Source organism: Stenella coeruleoalba (assembly GCF_951394435.1).
Source record: "Stenella coeruleoalba genome assembly, chromosome: 2".
NCBI lineage: Eukaryota > Metazoa > Chordata > Mammalia > Artiodactyla > Delphinidae > Stenella > Stenella coeruleoalba.
This window is the reverse complement of record NC_137147.1, coordinates 116888833-116907837: the sequence shown is the minus strand read 5'-3', so window position 1 is coordinate 116907837 and position 19005 is coordinate 116888833. Positions and strand designations below refer to the sequence as shown.

The 19005-nt window shown below is 38.0% G+C and overlaps 1 protein-coding gene across 7 annotated transcripts in view; it reads right to left on the bottom strand.

Moving 5' to 3' along the window:
* Nucleotides 1-19005, bottom strand: part of CHD2 (chromodomain helicase DNA binding protein 2) — a 124466-nt gene that overhangs the window by 44838 nt on the left and 60623 nt on the right. For all 7 annotated transcript variants that reach the window (XM_079910696.1, XM_079910695.1, XM_079910697.1 and 4 more), the window contains 8 exons: nucleotides 11603-11765; nucleotides 11111-11263; nucleotides 8571-8642; nucleotides 5377-5526; nucleotides 4470-4618; nucleotides 3348-3444; nucleotides 2755-2847; nucleotides 473-643 (listed from right to left, as the gene is read on the bottom strand). In XM_079910696.1, the coding sequence (XP_079766822.1) occupies nucleotides 473-643; nucleotides 2755-2847; nucleotides 3348-3444; nucleotides 4470-4618; nucleotides 5377-5526; nucleotides 8571-8642; nucleotides 11111-11263; nucleotides 11603-11765 (1048 nt within the window). The remainder of the gene's footprint in view (nucleotides 1-472; nucleotides 644-2754; nucleotides 2848-3347; nucleotides 3445-4469; nucleotides 4619-5376; nucleotides 5527-8570; nucleotides 8643-11110; nucleotides 11264-11602; nucleotides 11766-19005) is intronic.

The following is a 19005-nucleotide window of genomic DNA, read 5'->3' as shown; positions in this document are numbered from 1 at the left end:
TCTCCAACAACTGGGTAATAAAACAGTCTATCTACTTAAATGTTGTTGCAAAAATCAAATTAGATAGTGCCTATGATAGAGCTTTGTAAACTGAAGCACCTTTATATAATCTCTTACTAAGTATTTATGCCAAGTGCTATAAACAAACACTTAAAGGTGAAAAGAGGTTTGACTCTGAAAGGCAAAGGCCTTGCCAATTAGAACCAAACTCTTAGACTTACTGGTTCTAATCTCAAGGGCAAAATGTAAACTTCTGTCAAACTCAAATCCTGTCCAGCCATCTCACAAAGAGCCAATCTGCAAAGATCAAATGGCTCATAGGTATGCACGTGAGCCTTGTGCATTTTTCCATTTCCCTCTGCTAGGTTTCCTATAACTCTACCCTGGAACCCTCCACACATCCGGACAACAACATAAGGTGAACAAAATAAGAAGTATCAATACTTCCATATCTTTCATGTTACTTGTTCACCTTTTTAGTGGAACTCCGAATTCGAGGCAACATATAAATTTCTTCCAGCTCTTTCTGCCGCTCTTCCTCCTCTACTTTCTTCCTTTGCTCCTCTGGAATGATCTCATCCCAGTCCTTGTGAGGACGCTCTTCTAGTTCTTCTTCATCCTCCATTGTTGCGAAGTTGGCAACCTTAAAACAAATGGACAACCCATTGTCTGACATTTCCCTATTTCCCAAACACCATCTACTAACACACCAACTCAAGCACTGTTTTTAATTTAACATGCTATGAATGATAATAGGACTCCTGTGATATTACATAATCAAATAATCAATTTTCTACTCATCTCTCCCTTATCGCCCCCCTCAACAAAATCTACTTGCCAAATCCTAAAGTTCATCAGAAATTTTACAGAAAAACAGGGAAAGATATAAAGCTACAAACTGCCTTATAAGTTTTATTGAAAGATTTGCTGTTAAATCATACATACTTTCTAATGTACTAATTAGAAATTTTAGATTTATTTAGATTATAACATTTGAAAACCTAATACTAATCCATTACAAACTTACAGTCCTATACATTATAAATCGCTACTGAATAGAGCTCATTTGAAACAACCCATAACTCAAAGCAGTAGCTATTGGTTACCTTATTCATTTTTATCAGAAGTATAGAAGCTAAATGTCTGTAAGAATTTCATATGCTCAAAACTGCATATTAGTCTTAGGAATAAAAACAAGAACACAAAATGCAAAAAACTGAAACAAACCTGGAAGAATATTCCATTTATTTCATATCAAATATTTAATATATTTAGACCAGGACACCATCATGAAGATTACATCTGTTTAAGAAGGAAGCAGTAGCCATAGAAGTGAAATCCAGTTGAAACACTAACAATTCACCTCCATCCTCTGCATCCACAGACACATTAACTCTGATCCTAGAGCTCTGTGATCCACTCAACTCCTTCCTTTTTCTTCCACTAAGACAACTTCTACCTGTGGCCAACCTTGGACTTCATCACAAAATAATGCTTCCTTTCAAACACTTCTTCCTCAGCCCTTACGGGTCTACCACACATAACCATCAATGTAACCTCCAGGTCTTCCCTGCTTCTCTAACACGCATGGAACCAAACCATGATGAATCCATTCAACCACGTTCTCACTGGAATCTGGGAAACTTTTGCCACTTTAATGACTCTTCGATGCCTCCCAAGCCAATTCTCCCACCTTGGGATGGCCAACTGATTCAACTTCTCTGACCTCAAGTATTTCTGGAGCAAGTCATATGATCCTGCTGACTGGCTCTAATGTGAAGCCCCATCTTCTAAATTCAGCTCTACACCCTAAACCAAGTTCCTCCTGGCAACTCCTGGCCCCTGGATGGGACTATCCCAAATCTTTTCCACTTCTCAGCTAACACCTCACTTAATTTACTGGTAATTAAGGTCACCAGTTGGAACTCCTACATCTTCTCTCCCCTCTATTTCCTGAAGTGTATACTTTCCTTTTTCTTTCAAAGGCCAGTTCCTCCATCTGTGCTTTTGATTATATCTGTTCCAGTCTCCTCCTGGGCAATGTGCAACCAAATATTCCTTCTTTCCTTAGAACCTTCAGTATTTCCCTATTCTCAATTTCTTTCCTCAACCTAGAAACGTGGTAACACCTTTAAAAAACTTTGCCTTGCTTGATCCTTCTATCCTCATAAATTACTTTCACTGTTCTCTTCACTAAGCTTTTTAATAATGTCTATACTCAATGCTGTCATCTCCTACTCATCAGGTGATTTAGTCCTGCATTTAGTCCTGATCTCACTTAATTTTCTATCAAATACCACTAACTACCCCACAACTGTCCTTAAAAAAAAAATCCCACCAAGTCAAGAGCTTCCCAACTGTCACCTTCGATTTTCATACCTTTGACCTCTCTTTCTTATGATTCTATTAATGTCTCTCCCACAACCTCTCCACCCCTCCCAGAGCTCCACACTACCAAGTTCTCCACCTATCCCACTGACAGCTTATTCTCAGCCCTTGTCACAGCGACTTCTTTTCCTCTACCCACTGAATCTGGGCAGGATGGACCGCTTCAGTGGTGACCCCTATGGGGAGGACTATGTGGTCTATACCCACGTCATACTTGGAACTCTAGAGAATGATTTTGAGGGGTATGAGTCAACTTCGGTAAATAGAAAAGCAGAGTCCCTTGCACCCAGAAAGTACTGACAGGCATTACTTATTTTTGGTTCATGAATCAATGCCAAAGACTTTCTCAGACAATGATTTTCATACCTTAAATTGTGACAGAAGCTCATCTGTTGCACTTGTTGAGACTTCATTCTCTCTGGTTTCAGCCAAGCGCAAAATTTCATCTATATCCATTTCCTAAAAGAACAGGAGCAACACCAACATGGTAAAAAGGCAAGCAGTGGTAAGCATTTACTGAAAATGACTGGTGCAAATAAACCGACTCTCTTCTCTGATATTCCATTTTCTTTCACACTCTCAGTTTCATGTCCTTTACATCTAATGTTTCAAACTACTATTTATACAAATGATAAGATGAAACTTCAGAAATTATGAGAAATAAAATTGGAATAAAAAAGACCAAAGACAAAATCCTCAAATGCTTTTCTCATTCTTTCCTAGTCAATTTAGTAAGAGCTTTTAGCCCTGTAAGAAAAAAAGAGAAACTATGTTCTGCAAGTAACTACTATTTCCTTATAAAAGCCTCAGACTCAGAATCGCTTCCAGAAAATTTCAGACTCTCACAGATGAACTACTATTTCCTTATAAAAGCCTCAGACTCAGAATCGCTTCCAGAAAATTTCAGACTCTCACAGATGATACTTATCAAGAAATTTTTTTCCCTTATTGTTGACTACCTGAGGCTCTGATTCCTCCCCTTCGAGTTCTTTGAAGAGATCCTCCGCTCCAAATTTCAAAATCGCTGTCAGCTCTTCTTTATTAAAAGGATTTGAACTGCAGAAATAAAATGTAGTTGTAATCTTTTAGGAATGTCAGATAACCTCTATGGAGTTCTAAATATCTATTCTTCATAAAGAGGTCAAATTACTGGTGAAGATATAAATTCTGCCACAAGAAAAATGATCTCACAAATATTTCATGTTTTTTAATCCACAGGATGAGTCTGCAGTGGTAAACCTAACCTAACAAAAGATTAAGAAATCAATTATTTTCCTGTTGATTCATCTGTTACATGGTTAAGCAAGAAAGATAATTAGCAACATGAGAGAAGGGAGTTCTCTCTTTGTCCTTTGACTCAGAAAGCTATCATTCACCATGAATTTTCAAACTCCTCATCTCTGGTCCAAACTAAAAGAACAAGCTTTTTCTGCCTAGTTTCCTCTTTAATGGAAAATTATCATCATCTAATTAGGAAGGGCTCATTTGATCTCACCTGTAACATAAGTTGCAGGACTGCCTCAGAAGATACTCAACAATTTGGTCAAAATGTAAACTCTCTAAGAGAAATAGTTGTGTTTCCAAATAAAGCCAACTAAAACTTAACTACTTTCCTTTTATAGCCTTCTGTTTTCAATAGGAAAGATAATCTCCACACAAACTTTTTTACCAAGAAATAGATACCAATTCAATCTGGTGCGTTCTCACTGCTGAAAAGTCCAAGGCAACACTGTGCCAGGATGAAAGCCCAATGGGGAGCACACAGCTGCCACTGCTGCTGCTGTGTCATATGTCACAGGCAGAGCCAAAAGCAAAAGGCAAGAGAGGAGGGCAGGAAAGAAAGAGAGAGGGCACATAAGAAAAGAGCTGATATGGAAAAAAAAAAAAGAACCCGAAGAAGAAGGAGAAACAGGGGGAGCAAAATAAAATGAAAATGCCATCTTCTTGCAATTTTGGCTTGGCCTTTTCCAGGTAATTAATAGATTAATGTCTGTTGTAAAGCATCCTATTAGAAAAATGAATTATACCAAATGTTGACATAAAATTGACTCTGCTACCTCTCCCATCTTTCTGGCACTTACTTGGACCTTCCAGAGTTGTTTTCCAGAACTGTCCGGCCAGTGGTATCCATGCGCTGAATCACCAGATGGTCCAATACCATCTTCTTTTTGGCCCGTTCTATGATCTCTTCCTCCACGGTCCCCTTTGTAACCAAGCGGTAAATATTTACCTGTAGGAAAAGGAAATGTTATGCTTATGCCTGATCACACATACAAAAAAGTTACCTCTGCCTAAAACCAAGGGGGAAAATAAAAAAATATTTGTTCTCTGCTATGGCATATCACTTGTAAGCCATCCATCCAAGCAGACAACTTAAGTATTGTACATGCAATATTTTTACTATTTGCAGCACGTTACATTCTTAAATAAAATAGCCCCTAAGGAATTATTATAGCCTTGTTCTAACAATAAAAATGCTGCTAAAGAATGATCTGTCTCATTGAAACTGAATCTTTGGCCACATATGAAACTTAAAGAGGTACCCAGTACTAGAGCAGACTTTGAAATTCATCTACGAAGGAAACAAGTGTGTACGTTTCCAACATACCACAGAGCTAATACTGTTCGTGTGTAATAAAAGTAGACCATCTTGAACAATGTTAGAATATTTTAACAACTTTTCCGTAATAAAATAGATGGAAAATTTCAATTCTAAGTCTATTCATCATATATCTTTGAGTAAGCCAGAAAGTTATTGGTGATATACTTTTCAAACAGCAAAAGAGAATAGTTTCATATCTATAAGCTCATCTCAGCCCCAAAGACAGCTTCTCTGTACTAATTAACAAACAGACATCTACCCTTGGGGAAATGAAGACAAAACAGGAAAAAAAAAAAAAAAGCATTTTACAAACATCCTGAAAGGGCTGAATAACCTCCCCTGCCCCCTCCCCTCCAAGCCATATCTAGAGGCCCCTCTCCACTGACCTGCTTCTTCTGACCAATTCTGTGGGCTCGGGCTTGTGCCTGCAAGTCGTTCTGGGGGTTCCAGTCAGAATCAAAGATGACAACTGTGTCCGCTGAAGCCAAATTGATTCCCAGGCCACCAGCCCTTGTCGAGAGCAGGAAACAGAAGTCCTGTACACAATGCAATATACTACTTTATGCAGTGGCCTTCTCAGAAACAGTTTCACAGTCCAATAAGCCCTTATACCTGGAAACCCCTGCAGGTGTGAAGAAAAGTGAGATATGATGGACAAACTTTATGGAGGCTACAAGAATGTCAGGGACTTGATGGCAGAGTGAATTTTCATTTGATTAAGAGGTAAGAGTCAGTGCAATGAACTAAGGAGTAAAGTAGAATCTGATAAGGCAACAGGAGCAAAAGAATTGGTGTTCTCTCCTGGCTAAAACTAGTATACAAGCAGTTAACAGAAACCAGACAAACTTAATTATCATGAGGATCGTTTCAGCAAGTTGCTTAGATACTTATTTCCTGGGTAAAGGTGGATTATGCCATGTAAGGCAGTCAGTATGAGCAAGGAGACTTTATTGGGTAAATGTCCATTCATTTGTTAGGCTGGTGAGGAATACAGAAACACTGTACTAAGAGATCACATGACTGAACCACTGGACAGCACAGGATCCTCAATCACCACAGAACATGCACAAAGAAAACCAGAGCAGGTGTGGCCGAACAGCAGTGTGTGGGAAAGACCCAGGCACTGACATATTCCAGTTGCCATAGCAATGATAATAGAGACTGGGCAGGAACAGTACACCAGCCTGCATCTGAGTGCTCAGAAAAAAAATGGGCAGGAGGCAGAGAATAAACTCTGAGCCAGAGAAAACCAAAGCCAAACATTTCTATTTCCAGGGAATTTGGTCATGTATCAAAGACTGACACCTTTCTGGCATTGGAAATGGCACTCAAAAACTGGTAGTTCTGAGTTACATTTTGATAAATGGGTGTATTTAACACATATACACAGATGCAATGAAAAGGTCTCCACATTCTAAATAACAGTCACATTCACCAACATTATGCCGTAGAAATAAAAATGGAGAGAGCTGTCTCACAAGAGCTTTAAACAATTCCAATAAAGAACTGATTAACAGGGGGGTTGAAGCATAGTCTGTGAGCCTTGGTGGAGATACCAAGCAACACCACACTCTGAAGAGAAGCCTGCAGGTAAACACTTGAGAATGAGACACCTAAAACTTAAATGAAATCTGGGGTCTGAATGATCATAAGAAATATTTTCAATGTCACTCTTTATCAAAGACAATATGAATTATATTAAGATATTTGTGCCTATTATCAAATGGTAAAATGGAAATATTCATACATAAACATTATGAATATAAATTGTTTGGAAAGAGTGATTTAGCAAAATGTATCAAAAATCTTTTTTATATGCTCATATCCTAGCTAAACATCTGAGAACAATAAAATGGTCAAATAAATGATGGAACAGGCATGAGAAAATATTAGAAATTAGTTTTTTAAAATATTTAATGACACGGGAAAATGCTCAGAGTAGAATTTTGAATGAAAGGCGAGCACAAAACTATATGCAGCATGATCCCAATTGGGCAAACATAGAAAGAAACAAAGGGTTTCTTCCAGGATGAATGGAAATGCACCCAAATAATGTGAATAGCAAGCCTTCTCTGGGATGGAAGTTTTCTTCTTTGTATAGTATTTCTTCTTTGTACTCTTCACCATCTTCCAAAATTTCTAAATGTGTTTATATTACTTTCCCCCAGTAATAAAGTAATTTTTTAAATTAATTAAAAGAAAACTCAGAGTTGCAGAAAATGGTAAGGAATCTCTATTCTATATCTAGCCATCGGACAGGGGAATCAACAGAACTATGAAGAAAGCCACTTTAGCTTTTTCTTGAGAAAGGGCGATATGAAACATTCAACTCACACTGTGTTTTAAACTAATAGTAGGGACCACAAAACCAATCTCAACAAATACTGAAGAAGAGAAACAGGTAACACTGATGGGGTGCTTGTTGTGTACCAGGCCCTGCGCTCAGTGCTGTGTGTGGAGCATGGCACTTAGTCGTCACAGCAGGATTATGAAGTAGGGCATCGTGGTGCTTTTACAGTTGAGAAAATAGGGAGGAGAGAGAGGAAGATGGAATTAGATGGTTATCAGTGTTTTTAGTAATTACATTCCTCTTCTCCTTGACCATTCAGAGCCTTGGTTCTGAAGAGATTAGTGCCCAAAATTCCTCAAGGAGAACTAAAATTTTAGGCTGGAGAAATAGGCAGAATACCATAGTCTAACTAGGCTTATGTGCTATTCAAGGGGCAGGAGTCATACCATTCTGGACTGAAAGACAGACATTAAGAGTGTTCAAAGCTCTTGAGAAAGCAGAAAGTTAAGCCTGGTCTATTTATAGAGAATAGGGGCCCAGACTTCAGAAGCTCTAACGTTCTCTCCAAAACACTTCTAGTTCTACCTCTGGCCCTCACCACAGCTTTCTTAACTCCTCACACCACTATAGCCTTACTTACACTAAACTTCTTTTCGCCTCTTCTCTCACATCCCGTGGTATTTAACAGTTTGATATGCACAAATTACAAGGTTACCACGGTTTCTAACTTGTCCTAAGTACTCTTCCACATGTACCTTAAAAACAAAATACTTTATAATGCCAAATTCAAGTTGGATACTTAACAGATTAACCAATGTTGCTATTAGCTCAAGCAAGGGAATTAAGCCACATCCTGCCGGGGTCCAACAAATCTGAGACATAGCAAACATACTTTTTAAGACTCAAGTCAGCAAAAAAAGTATAGATCAGAACCTTCTGATGTAACATACATGTCAAAATTAATCCTACCAGCCAGCCCTCCCCAACCCTCGCCTTGCGGTTCTTCTAGGCCCAGAAATTTGGCATCTGAAAGCCAGCAGAGAACCCTCAGTTGATACCGGAACTACTCTGTCATTAATCCAGACCAGGGGAGATAAACAAGCATGCGTATGCTTTTCTGGATTGACAAACAACAAAATTAAGAGGCATCTTTAGTGATTTCTCCTTCCCTTATCAGGTAGGAGAGCTGCACTGTGAAATGTTTCTGAAACAGAATACATTAAGCTAGAAAGGCTTTCCCCTTGATACAGAGCCCAAGCTGCCCAAATAACAAAGCCATGCATGCTATACCTCAGACCCATCTGCATTGAAGTGGTCCAGTGCCTGTTTTCGGATTTCTCCCTTGATGGAACCATCCAGACGCTGTAAAAATAAACCATAAGAAAATCATAAGGTAGGAAGATCAGCTACACTCAAAATAGAACACCAGACTTGTAACCTTCATCACTCCAACACCCACTGAGTAAAAATAACCGGAACACACTGGCAAAGTGCTGTCCAGGGGCTGTGCTTCAGCAGCACACCCAACTTTGCCCCAAGCTCTCCGGTTACAAACTCAAGGTCAGAAGCTTCTGATTCTAAGGGCCATCTAGGTTTATCCAAGGATCAGAATGGCCACCAGGACATAAGGAGAAAGGTGGCAACCCAAGCTGTGCTTAGAGGCTTTGTCTGCTTCTACATCTGTGCGTACCAAAGAGATTAGGAAATAGTACCACTGGTCACCTCATAATTAGCTCCTGCAGGAAAATGGTGCTCCTTAGCTACATGGCTAAAAGTTGCCCTGTTATTAAGTGCTCCATAAACCAAAAAATTATTTACATAATTTTGTTTGGAAAACATTTTCCCATAATATTGAAAATGTTAAAATTAAGTGAGTCATGTATCCCAGCTTTTCTGAAAATTACACTCTAAAATCAGAGCAAAGTGTTCAAACAGCCAAAATGTATCTTCAAGAGAGCCTCTGGCATTTACTAGCACATACAATTCTTACATTAGACTATATGTCAATTCTAGGTCCAAAACAATGTCACCATAGAGAAACCATATGATATGTAAATACTGAAGAATTCCTACTTGTATGCTATATATAAAGCATTTCGGACTCTTTAAAATCATTTTCACATTACTTCCCCTTAATCACCACTTGAGATAAACTACCTCATTTTACCGAAGGCAAAACTGACCGGGCAGATGTCAGCTGACCAGTGATCAGTGACAGGGGAGGGGTGGAGTCTGTGGAAGGACCTACAGCTCAGCGCTCTGTCCACCAAACCCAGAGCCACCTGATCACAGGTAGAATCACACATGGGAACCCCCTTTCTTCTTTCTGACTACCAACTCTACTGAGAGCCTTGACCCAAAGATAAGTCTAAATGGCAGGTTCACAACCAGTATTTGAAATGAGAAAACCCAAATGCCCTCTTTTCAATATTCTAAGAGAAGACATTAGGCATGATAACCTGAGTAGACACCAGACTACTCATTCCCTAGAGAGAAAAGTAACATATTCTTATTTTACTTGATACCCAAATGATGAGCTAGACCTGAAAGCTCCCAGGGGTCAGATGTACTGAGAGATCACTGACTCTCTGTACTGTGCTATTTTTGGTAACAACCACGGTATTTAACTATATTCTAAGACAACTGCTGAAAGACCACACAAAGTGTTGTGGATATAACAACGCCTTTCAGGGTATGCTGAAAGAAAACCTGTTACTGAGTTTTAAAGCTTGGCCTTCTTAGAGAGAATCACTGCCTTCAAGTATCTTCAGTATCAGCATAACTGCATGAGTCCATCCAAAATTAAAGAAAAAGTTTATTTAATGCAAGGCAGGGCTTCCCTGGTGGCACAGTGGTTAAGAATCCACCTGCCAACGCAGGGGACACGGGTTCGAGCCCTGGTCCATAAAGATCCCACATGCTGCAGAGCAACTAAGCCCGTGTGCCACAACTATTGAGCCTGCACTCTAGAGCCCACAGGCCACAACTACTGAGCCCATGTGCCACAACTACTGAAGCCTGTGCACCTAGAGCCTGTGCTCCGCAACAAGAGAAGCCACTGCAATGAGAGACCTACGCACCGCAACGAAGAGTAGCCCCCGCTCGGCGCAACTAGAGAAAGCCTGCGTGCAGCAACAAAGACCCAACACAGCCAAAAATAAAATTAATTTTTTAAAAAAATCAAGGCATTATAAAAATATTAGGCCAAAAGTCAAGGTAAATTGCACACATCCATAAATAAATCAGAGATAAGTTTCCCATTGTCTAACACGTAGAAAAATATTATGCTGAAGAAACTTTTTCCCCCTTATTTTTCTCATCTTACAAGAGATTAATGAATGAAGACAAAAACCCAAAATTATAATTCTGCAAAGTATATTCAGGGACGAGCAAGGTTTCAAGTATACTGTTCTCCTGAGTTCCCCAGCCTCACGGCCAGGGTCAGCTTCCTTTGGGGTGAAATATAAAACACTGTCACCTCTCTTTTTCTTTCTTTCTTAGGATTTGGGCTTCTGTCATCAGGTTCACACTTCCTTCCTCGCTACTTTTACCACAGGCTCAGAGATGTAAGATACCATCTAACAACACTTCTATCCCCATCCCTCACCCACCAAAAAAGAATAATCTCCCATGATCTTGTTCATTACAGGGTAGCCTAAAGGCATGGAAGTAAAAATTAAGACCCGCCTGGAACCTTTATCTCAATTTGTTTGAAACAAGAAAACTCTTGTTTTCTCCTTTAGGATAATTTACCAAGCAAAGCATACAACCTAGAGGGAGGGAGGGAGGAAAGGAGGAAGGGAGAGACCCCAAGTACCAAGCATCCTCACCTGGAAAGGATAGTGCTTAATAGTCAGGTACTCAGCCAGGATATCCAACATTCTCACCATCTGAGAGAAGATAAGGACTCTGTTCCCTCTTTCTCGAAGTCTTGTCAACAGTTTATCTAATAGAATCAGCTTCCCACTGCTCCTGATCAAGGACTGAAGATTGAAAAGACATTCTAATCATCATGTTCAAAAGCATACTTCAATCTGCCCTTCCTCTCTAATAAGAGTTCATATTTTTAAAATCATCTTTAAGCTTTTGGAAGACTTCTGCAATCTAGCTGACAAGCAATTCCTAAAATGCCCTTTACCTAGTATCTGTGACAATATACTTTCCAGATTTTTCCTAGCTATTTGACTTTTCTCACCTGTTTTTAAAGCTTCTTTTGATGCTCCTTGAAATTACCGAGGAGGAAAGGGAGCATTTTGATAAAAAGCATCTATAGAAACTAAAGTGTCTTTAAGAAAGCAATTACAAACAAGGTAAGCACACACCAGAAGAATCTCCTGTCCATTTTCCCTTTCGTTTTCTTCGGGAGGTTTAATGAGATAACAGTGGTTGCAGCACTTTTTCAGTTCCATCACAATATTAAGGAAACCAGATGTGCTGCCTCTTGTTCCTTTGGCAAGAGCCTTGTAATTTCTAGTCAGAATCCATCTGCAAATTAAGATAATAATGATATTATTAGATTCAAAGAAAGAGAGTTGGGGATACCAGCAGATTATAAAAGGAAATAGTGTTACTGAGGGTGGGAGGCGGTGGGTGGGGGCGTTAAAAAGGCAGGGAGGGATGCTTTATTTTATATCTCCTGCCACCTAACCAGGAACCCTCACACATCTCCAGTCAGATTCAGACCATTAATCATTCTATTGGCTATTTCAACCTGGATGAACACAGGAATATTAAAAGAAAATAATAGCAACAAAATATATATATTCATAGAACATATATTACATATATGTATTTTATATAAACAATGACTGTCACTGAAGCAGTCTTTATTGTAGTATAAAAGTGGAAATTAAGCTGTCTCTAATTAGAAAATCAGTTAAATAAATTAGATATACCAAAGATAGAAGCTACAGGGACTTCCCTGGTGGTCCAGCAGTTAAGACTCCACGCTCCCAATGCAGGCGGGCTGGGTTCCACCCCTGGTGAGGGAACTAGATCTTGCATGCCTCAACTAAGAGCCTGCGTGCCACATCTAAAAGATCCCACATGCTGCAACTAAAAGATCCCTCATGCCGCAACTAAGACCCGGCACAGCCAAATAAATACGTAAATAAATGTTTAAAAAAAAAAAAAGATAGAAGCTACATATCCATTTAAACTGTTGTAAAAGGGTATTTTACATAATACAGTGTTCATAACGAGTATGTTTTATATCCCAGTTTGAAAATATTAGAACTGCTTTTTTTCTGAGTAGTGAAATTTCTTTACACTTTTAGCAATCACACTTTTAGGAATCCATCTCAAAGAGGAATTCTCAAGGATTCTCACCGTAGCACTATTTATAAAAGTATTTGAAACTATCCAAATGTCCATCACTAGGAGACTAGTTGAATAAACTATGCTACAGATCCACTATTTAGTTGTAAAAAGAAAGGACTGTCTCTATAAACTACTATGGAGTGCTCTCCAGCACAGCCGATTCCCATCACTAAGTGAAAAAAGTAAGGTATAGAAAAATGCATACAGCATGCTACCACTTGCACAAGGAGGCAATAAGAAAAGTTAACATCTGCTTATATTTTAAAAATTAAAAAATAAAGGAAAGATAAACATTAAGATTTTTAAATATAAAAGTAATTCTTACCTAAGGAAAAGAGGGACTAGAATGGGGGAGACAAGGATAGAAGCCAGATATCTCTGAACATAGCAGGCATGGCAGTTTTGCCTTCGGAACTCTATAAATCTTATAAATAATCATGAACAAAATTAAACAAACCAATCTCTAAAAAAAAAAAAAAACCACTAAAATGAAGTAAATAAACAATTGTATCCAGTCAGTACCTAACCAAAGAGAAGAAAAACCATCTCAAGTGCTTTAAGCCTCTTACCATTTCTAGTGGGATATACCTTTAAAAACAAAAAAAAAATATACTATTTTAAAAAACCTTAACCTGTTTTTGTTCTTCATCTTGCTAGTGGTAATCCTGGCACCATTATTTTAAGACTGTGTGTGTAGTGTGAATTAGGCTGGTGCACTTGAGAAGTCGAATTTTTGGCATGGGTATAAGTTCATTAAGGTCAAATAAAATTTCTGTAGTACTATTTAACTGGACAAAACTCATGATGTATTTTTATCTTTAAAAACAAACAAATTTCCTAACTCTGTCCACTTTAAAGACCAGTGAATGATGTCCACTGCAATTGCAAAGAGCACCCCCAGTGCCGTCTGTGACCTCCAAATATCATTTTCCAATGAAACAGGATGTGAAGCTTTTTGGCTGACTCTAGTTCTGGGGCAGGAAATGAACGAGACGAATCTGAGCATTTTGTCATTCCAGAAAGCAAAGAAGCTATCAACTACAACTTGGATTTTGTCAAAAGAACTTGAACAAGTTCCCACTGGCTAAAACTGGGACCATTAGACCATGAGTATAGATAATAACTGCAACAGAATAAAACAGAAATAAATATGTTTATTGATGAATCAATAATCATACAAAAATATTGAAATCGTACCAATAAGTCTCATTGGTCAAACCTTTGAAGGAAGATAGATAATCCATTTTTTCTTTTGAAAACGTCAAAAATTCAACATGGATGAACCTTGAACACACTATGTTGTGTGAGATAAGTCAGACAGAGATAGACAAGTAACGTATGATATCATGTATATGTGGAATCTAAAACAGCCAAACTGAAAGTAAAATAGTGGTTACCAGGGGGCGGGGAGTGGGGGATAGGACAGATGTTTAAGGGTACAAACCTGGAATGGGTAGTAAATAATCCCTAGAGATCTAATGCACAGTACAGTGAATACAGACAACAACAATGTATTATATAATCATCAACCTTGCTAAGAGACTAGATTTAACAATCCCAACCACTAAAAAGAAGGGATCATCATGTAATGTGATAGAGGGGCTAATTATCACAATGGCCATCAGATTAAAATATATGAATGCATCAGATTAACATGCTACACACCTTAAACTGTACAACATTATATGTCAAATGTACAGTCAGCCATCCGCATCCACAGGTTCCACACCTGCAAATACAGAGAGCCAACTATACTTTGCCATTTTATGTAAGGAACTTAAGGATCCATAGATTTTGGTATCCGAGCGGAGGGCCAGGGGGCTCCCTGGAACCAAACCCCTGTAGTTACCAAGGGACAACTGTATTTCAATTTAAAAAAACAGTAAATAGATGAAAAATTTTAAATTCGAAAATCAGAAAGAACCATGCATTTATTCTGTCTTTCCTATATGAACTGTTCCTCATTGATGTGGGGAAGTTTCTTTTTACAGAAGTATTCCACCTAATAAACAAAGGAGTAACAAAAGTTGAATATTACCACTTTGTAATCCCTAATGAATTAATGATCTAGGCAATGCTCATCAACATTTGCTAATATCACAAGAAGACAACCTTCTATGATAGACTGCCTTCTGTGAAATACACGGATTCTGGGTCTAACCAACCTTCTACACTTATCTGTGAATGTAAAGGAAACAATGTGTTCTCAGGAAAATATTAAATGATGCCATGGAGCTGGAATGAGCAAAATCCAGGCTGTGAAAAAAATTTATGGAACATAAACCCAGTTTCTTCACTCAAAAATTTAGAAGGACAGAGGGGAAAATGACTTAAAATAAACTTAAGAGATACATCAACCAATCATCATGTATGGAGCTTACTTAGATCCCAATGCAAACAAGCAAAATGTGTGTGTGTGTGTGTGTGTGTGTGTGTGTGTGTGTGTGTGTGTGTGTGTGTGTGTCTAGGACAACCAGGAAAACGTAAACACTCACTGTACATTATAAAAATAGTAAGGAATTACTGGGGGGGGGGGTTTAGGCATAATAAAAATAGTATTGAAATTATGCTTAACGTTTTTTAATTGAGGTATAGAACGTCATATTCGTTTCAGATGCATAAAACATGATGAGATATTTGTATACATTGCAGAATGATCACCACAATGTCTAGTTACCATCCATCACCATAAATAGCTACAACTTTTTTTCCCTTGTGATGAGGACTTTTATGATCTACTCTCTTGCATATTTCAAAAAAAAAATGCACTTCAGAATTATTAATTATTGTCACCATGCTGTACAATTCATCCCCGTGACATACATTTCATAGCTGAAGTCTGTAACCTTTTGACTCCCTTCACCCATTTCTCTCACCATCCTCAACACCTGGCTCTGGCAACCACCAATCTGCTCCATGAGCTTGGGGGGTTTTGGGGTTTTTTTTACTTAACTCTTAAGAGTCCTTATTTTTTAGAGATATACAGAAACACTTACGATTTGGACCTGGAATATGTTTCGTATGACCTGGGGGTGGAAATGGGGATGCAAAAGAAGATACAGATGAACTAAGACTGGCCAGGAGTCAGTAAATATAAAAGCTGGATTATGGATACACACCATTCTATTTTTGTATGTATTTGAGATTTCGCACAATAAAAAGATTTTTAAAAATCAAGGCAGAAATAGTTAATCAAGTCCAGGAAGCACAGAGAGTGCCATACAGGATAAATCCAAGGAGAAATATGCCAAGACACATATTAAACAAACTGTCAAAAATTAAATAAAAGAAAACATATTAAAAGCAGCAAGGGAAAAACAACAAATAACACACAAGGGAATCCCCATAAGGTTAACAGCTGATCTTTCAGCAGGAACTCTGCAAGCCAGAAGGGACTGGCAGGACATATTTAAAGTGATGAAGGAGAAAAACCTGCAACCAAGATTACTCTACCCAGCAAGGATCTCATTCAGATTTGATGGAGAAATTAAAACCTTTACAGACAAGCAAAGGCTGAGACAGTTCAGCACCACCAAAGCAGCTTTACAACAAATGCTAAAGGAACTTCTCTAGGCAAGAAACACAAGAGAAGGAAACGACCTACAATAACAAACCCAAAACAATTAAGAAAATGGGAATAGGAACATAAATATCGATAATTACCTTAAATGTAAATGGACTAAATGCTCCCACCAAAAGACACAGATTGGCTGAATAGATACAAAAACAAGACCCATATATATGCTGTCTACAAGAGACCCACTTCAGACCTAGAAACACATACAGACTGAAAGTAAGGGGATGGAAAAAGATATTCCATGCAAATGGAAACCAAAAGAAAGCTGGAGTAGCAATTCTCGTATCAGACAAAATAGACTTTAAAATAAAGAATATTACAAGAGCAAAGAAGGACACTACATAATGATCAAGGGATCGATCAAAGAAGAAAATATAACAATTGTAAATATTTATGCACCCAACATAGGAGCACCTCAATACATAAGACAAATACTAACAGCCATAAAAGGGGAAATCGATAGTAACACATTCATAGTAGGGGACTTTAACACCCCACTTTCACCAATGGACAGCTCATCCAAAATGAAAATAAATAAGGAAACACAAGCTTTAAATGATACATTAAACAAGATGGACTTAGTTGATATTTATAGGACATTCCATCCAAAAACAACAGAATACACATTTTTCTCAAGTGCTCATGGAACATTCTCCAGGTTAGAGCATATCTTGGGTCACAAATCAAGCCTCGGTAAATTTAAGAATATTGAAATTGTATCAAGTATCTTTTCCGACCACAATGCTATGAGACTAGATATCAATTACAGGAAAAGATCTGTAAAAATTACAAACACATGGAGGCTAAACAATACACTACTTAATAACGAAGTGATCACTGAAGAAATCAAAGAGGAAATCAAAAAATACCTAGAAACAAATGACAATGGAGACACGACGACCAAAAACCTATGGGATGCAGCAAAAGCAGTTCTAAGAGGGAAGTTTATAGCAACACAAACCCACCTTAAGAAACAGGAAACATTTCGAATAAACAACCTAACCTTGCACCTAAAGCAATTAGAGAAAGAAGAACAAAAAACCCCCAAAGTTAGCAGAAGGAAAGAAATCATAAAAATCAGATCAGAAATAAATGAAAAAGAAATGAAGGAAATGATAGCGAAGATCAATAAAACTAAAAGCTGGTTCCTTGAGAAGACAAACAAAATTGATAAACCATTAGCCAGACTCATCAAGAAAAAAAGGGAGAAGACTCAAATCAATAGAATTAGAAATGAAAAAGGAGGAGTTAACAACTGACACTGCAAAAATACAAAATATCATGAGAGATTACTACAAGCAACTCTATGCCAATAAAATGGACAACGTGGAAGAAATGGACAAATTCTTAGAAATGCACAACCTGCCAAGACTGAATCAGGAAGAAATAGAAAATAAGAACAAACCAATCAAAAGCACTGAAATTGAAACTGTGATTAAAAATCTTCCAACAAACAAAAGCCCAGGACCAGATGGCTTCACAGGCAAATTCTATCAAACATTTAGAGAAGAGCTAACACCTATCGTATAGGCCAATATCACTGATGAACATAGATGCAAAAATCCTCAACAAAATACTAGCAAACAGAATCCAACAGCACATTAAAAGGATCATACACCATGATCAAGTGGGATTTATCCCAGGGACGCAAGGATTCTTCAATATACGCAAATCAATCAACGTGATACACCATATTAACAAATTGAAGGAGAAAAACCATATGATCATCTCAACAGATACAGAGAAAGCTTTCGACAAAATTCAACACCCATTTATGATAAAAACCCTGCAGAAAGTAGGCACAGAGGGAACTTTCCTCAACATAATAAAGGCCATATATGACAAACCCACAGCCAACATCATCCTCAATGGTGAAAAACTGAAAGCATTTCCGCTAAGATCAGGAACAAGACAAGGTTGCCCACTCTCACCACTCTTATTCAACATAGCTTTGGAAGTTTTAGCCACACCAATCAGAGAAGAAAAGGAAATAAAAGGAATCCAAATCGGAAAAGAAGAAGTAAAGCTGTCACTGTTTGCAGATGACATGATACTTACTATACATAGAGAATCCTAAAGATGCTACCAGAAAACTACTAGAGCTAATCAATGAATCTGGTAAAGTAGCAGGATACAAAATTAATGCACAGAAATCTCTGGCATTCCTATACACTAATGATGAAAAATCTGAAAGTGAAATCAAGAGAACACTCCCATTTACCATTGCAACAAAAAGAATAAAATATCTAGGAATAAACCTACCTAAGGAGACAAAAGACCTGCATGCAGAAAATTATAAGACACTGATGAAAGAAATTAAAGATGATACAAATAGATGGAGAGATATACCATGTTCTTGGATTGGAAGAATCAACATTGTGAAAATGACTCTACTACCCAAAGCAATCTACAGATTCAATGCAATCCCTATCAAACTACCACTGGCATTTTTCACAGAATTAGAACAAAAAATTTCACAATTTGTATGGAAACACAAAAGATCCCGAATAGCCAGAGCAATCTTGAGAACGAAAAACAGAGCTGGAGGAATCAGGCTCCCTGACTTCAGACTATACTACAAAGCTATAGTAATCAAGACAGTATGGTACTGGCACAAAAACAGAAAGATAGATCAATGGAACAGGATAGAAATCCCAGAGATAAACCCACGCACATATGGTCACCTTATCTTTGATAAAGCAGGCAGGAATGTACAGTGGAGAAAGGACAGCCTCTTCAATAAGTGGTGCTGGGAAAACTGGACAGGTACATGTAAAAGTATGACATTAGATCACTCCCTAGCACCATACACAAAAATAAGCTCAAAAT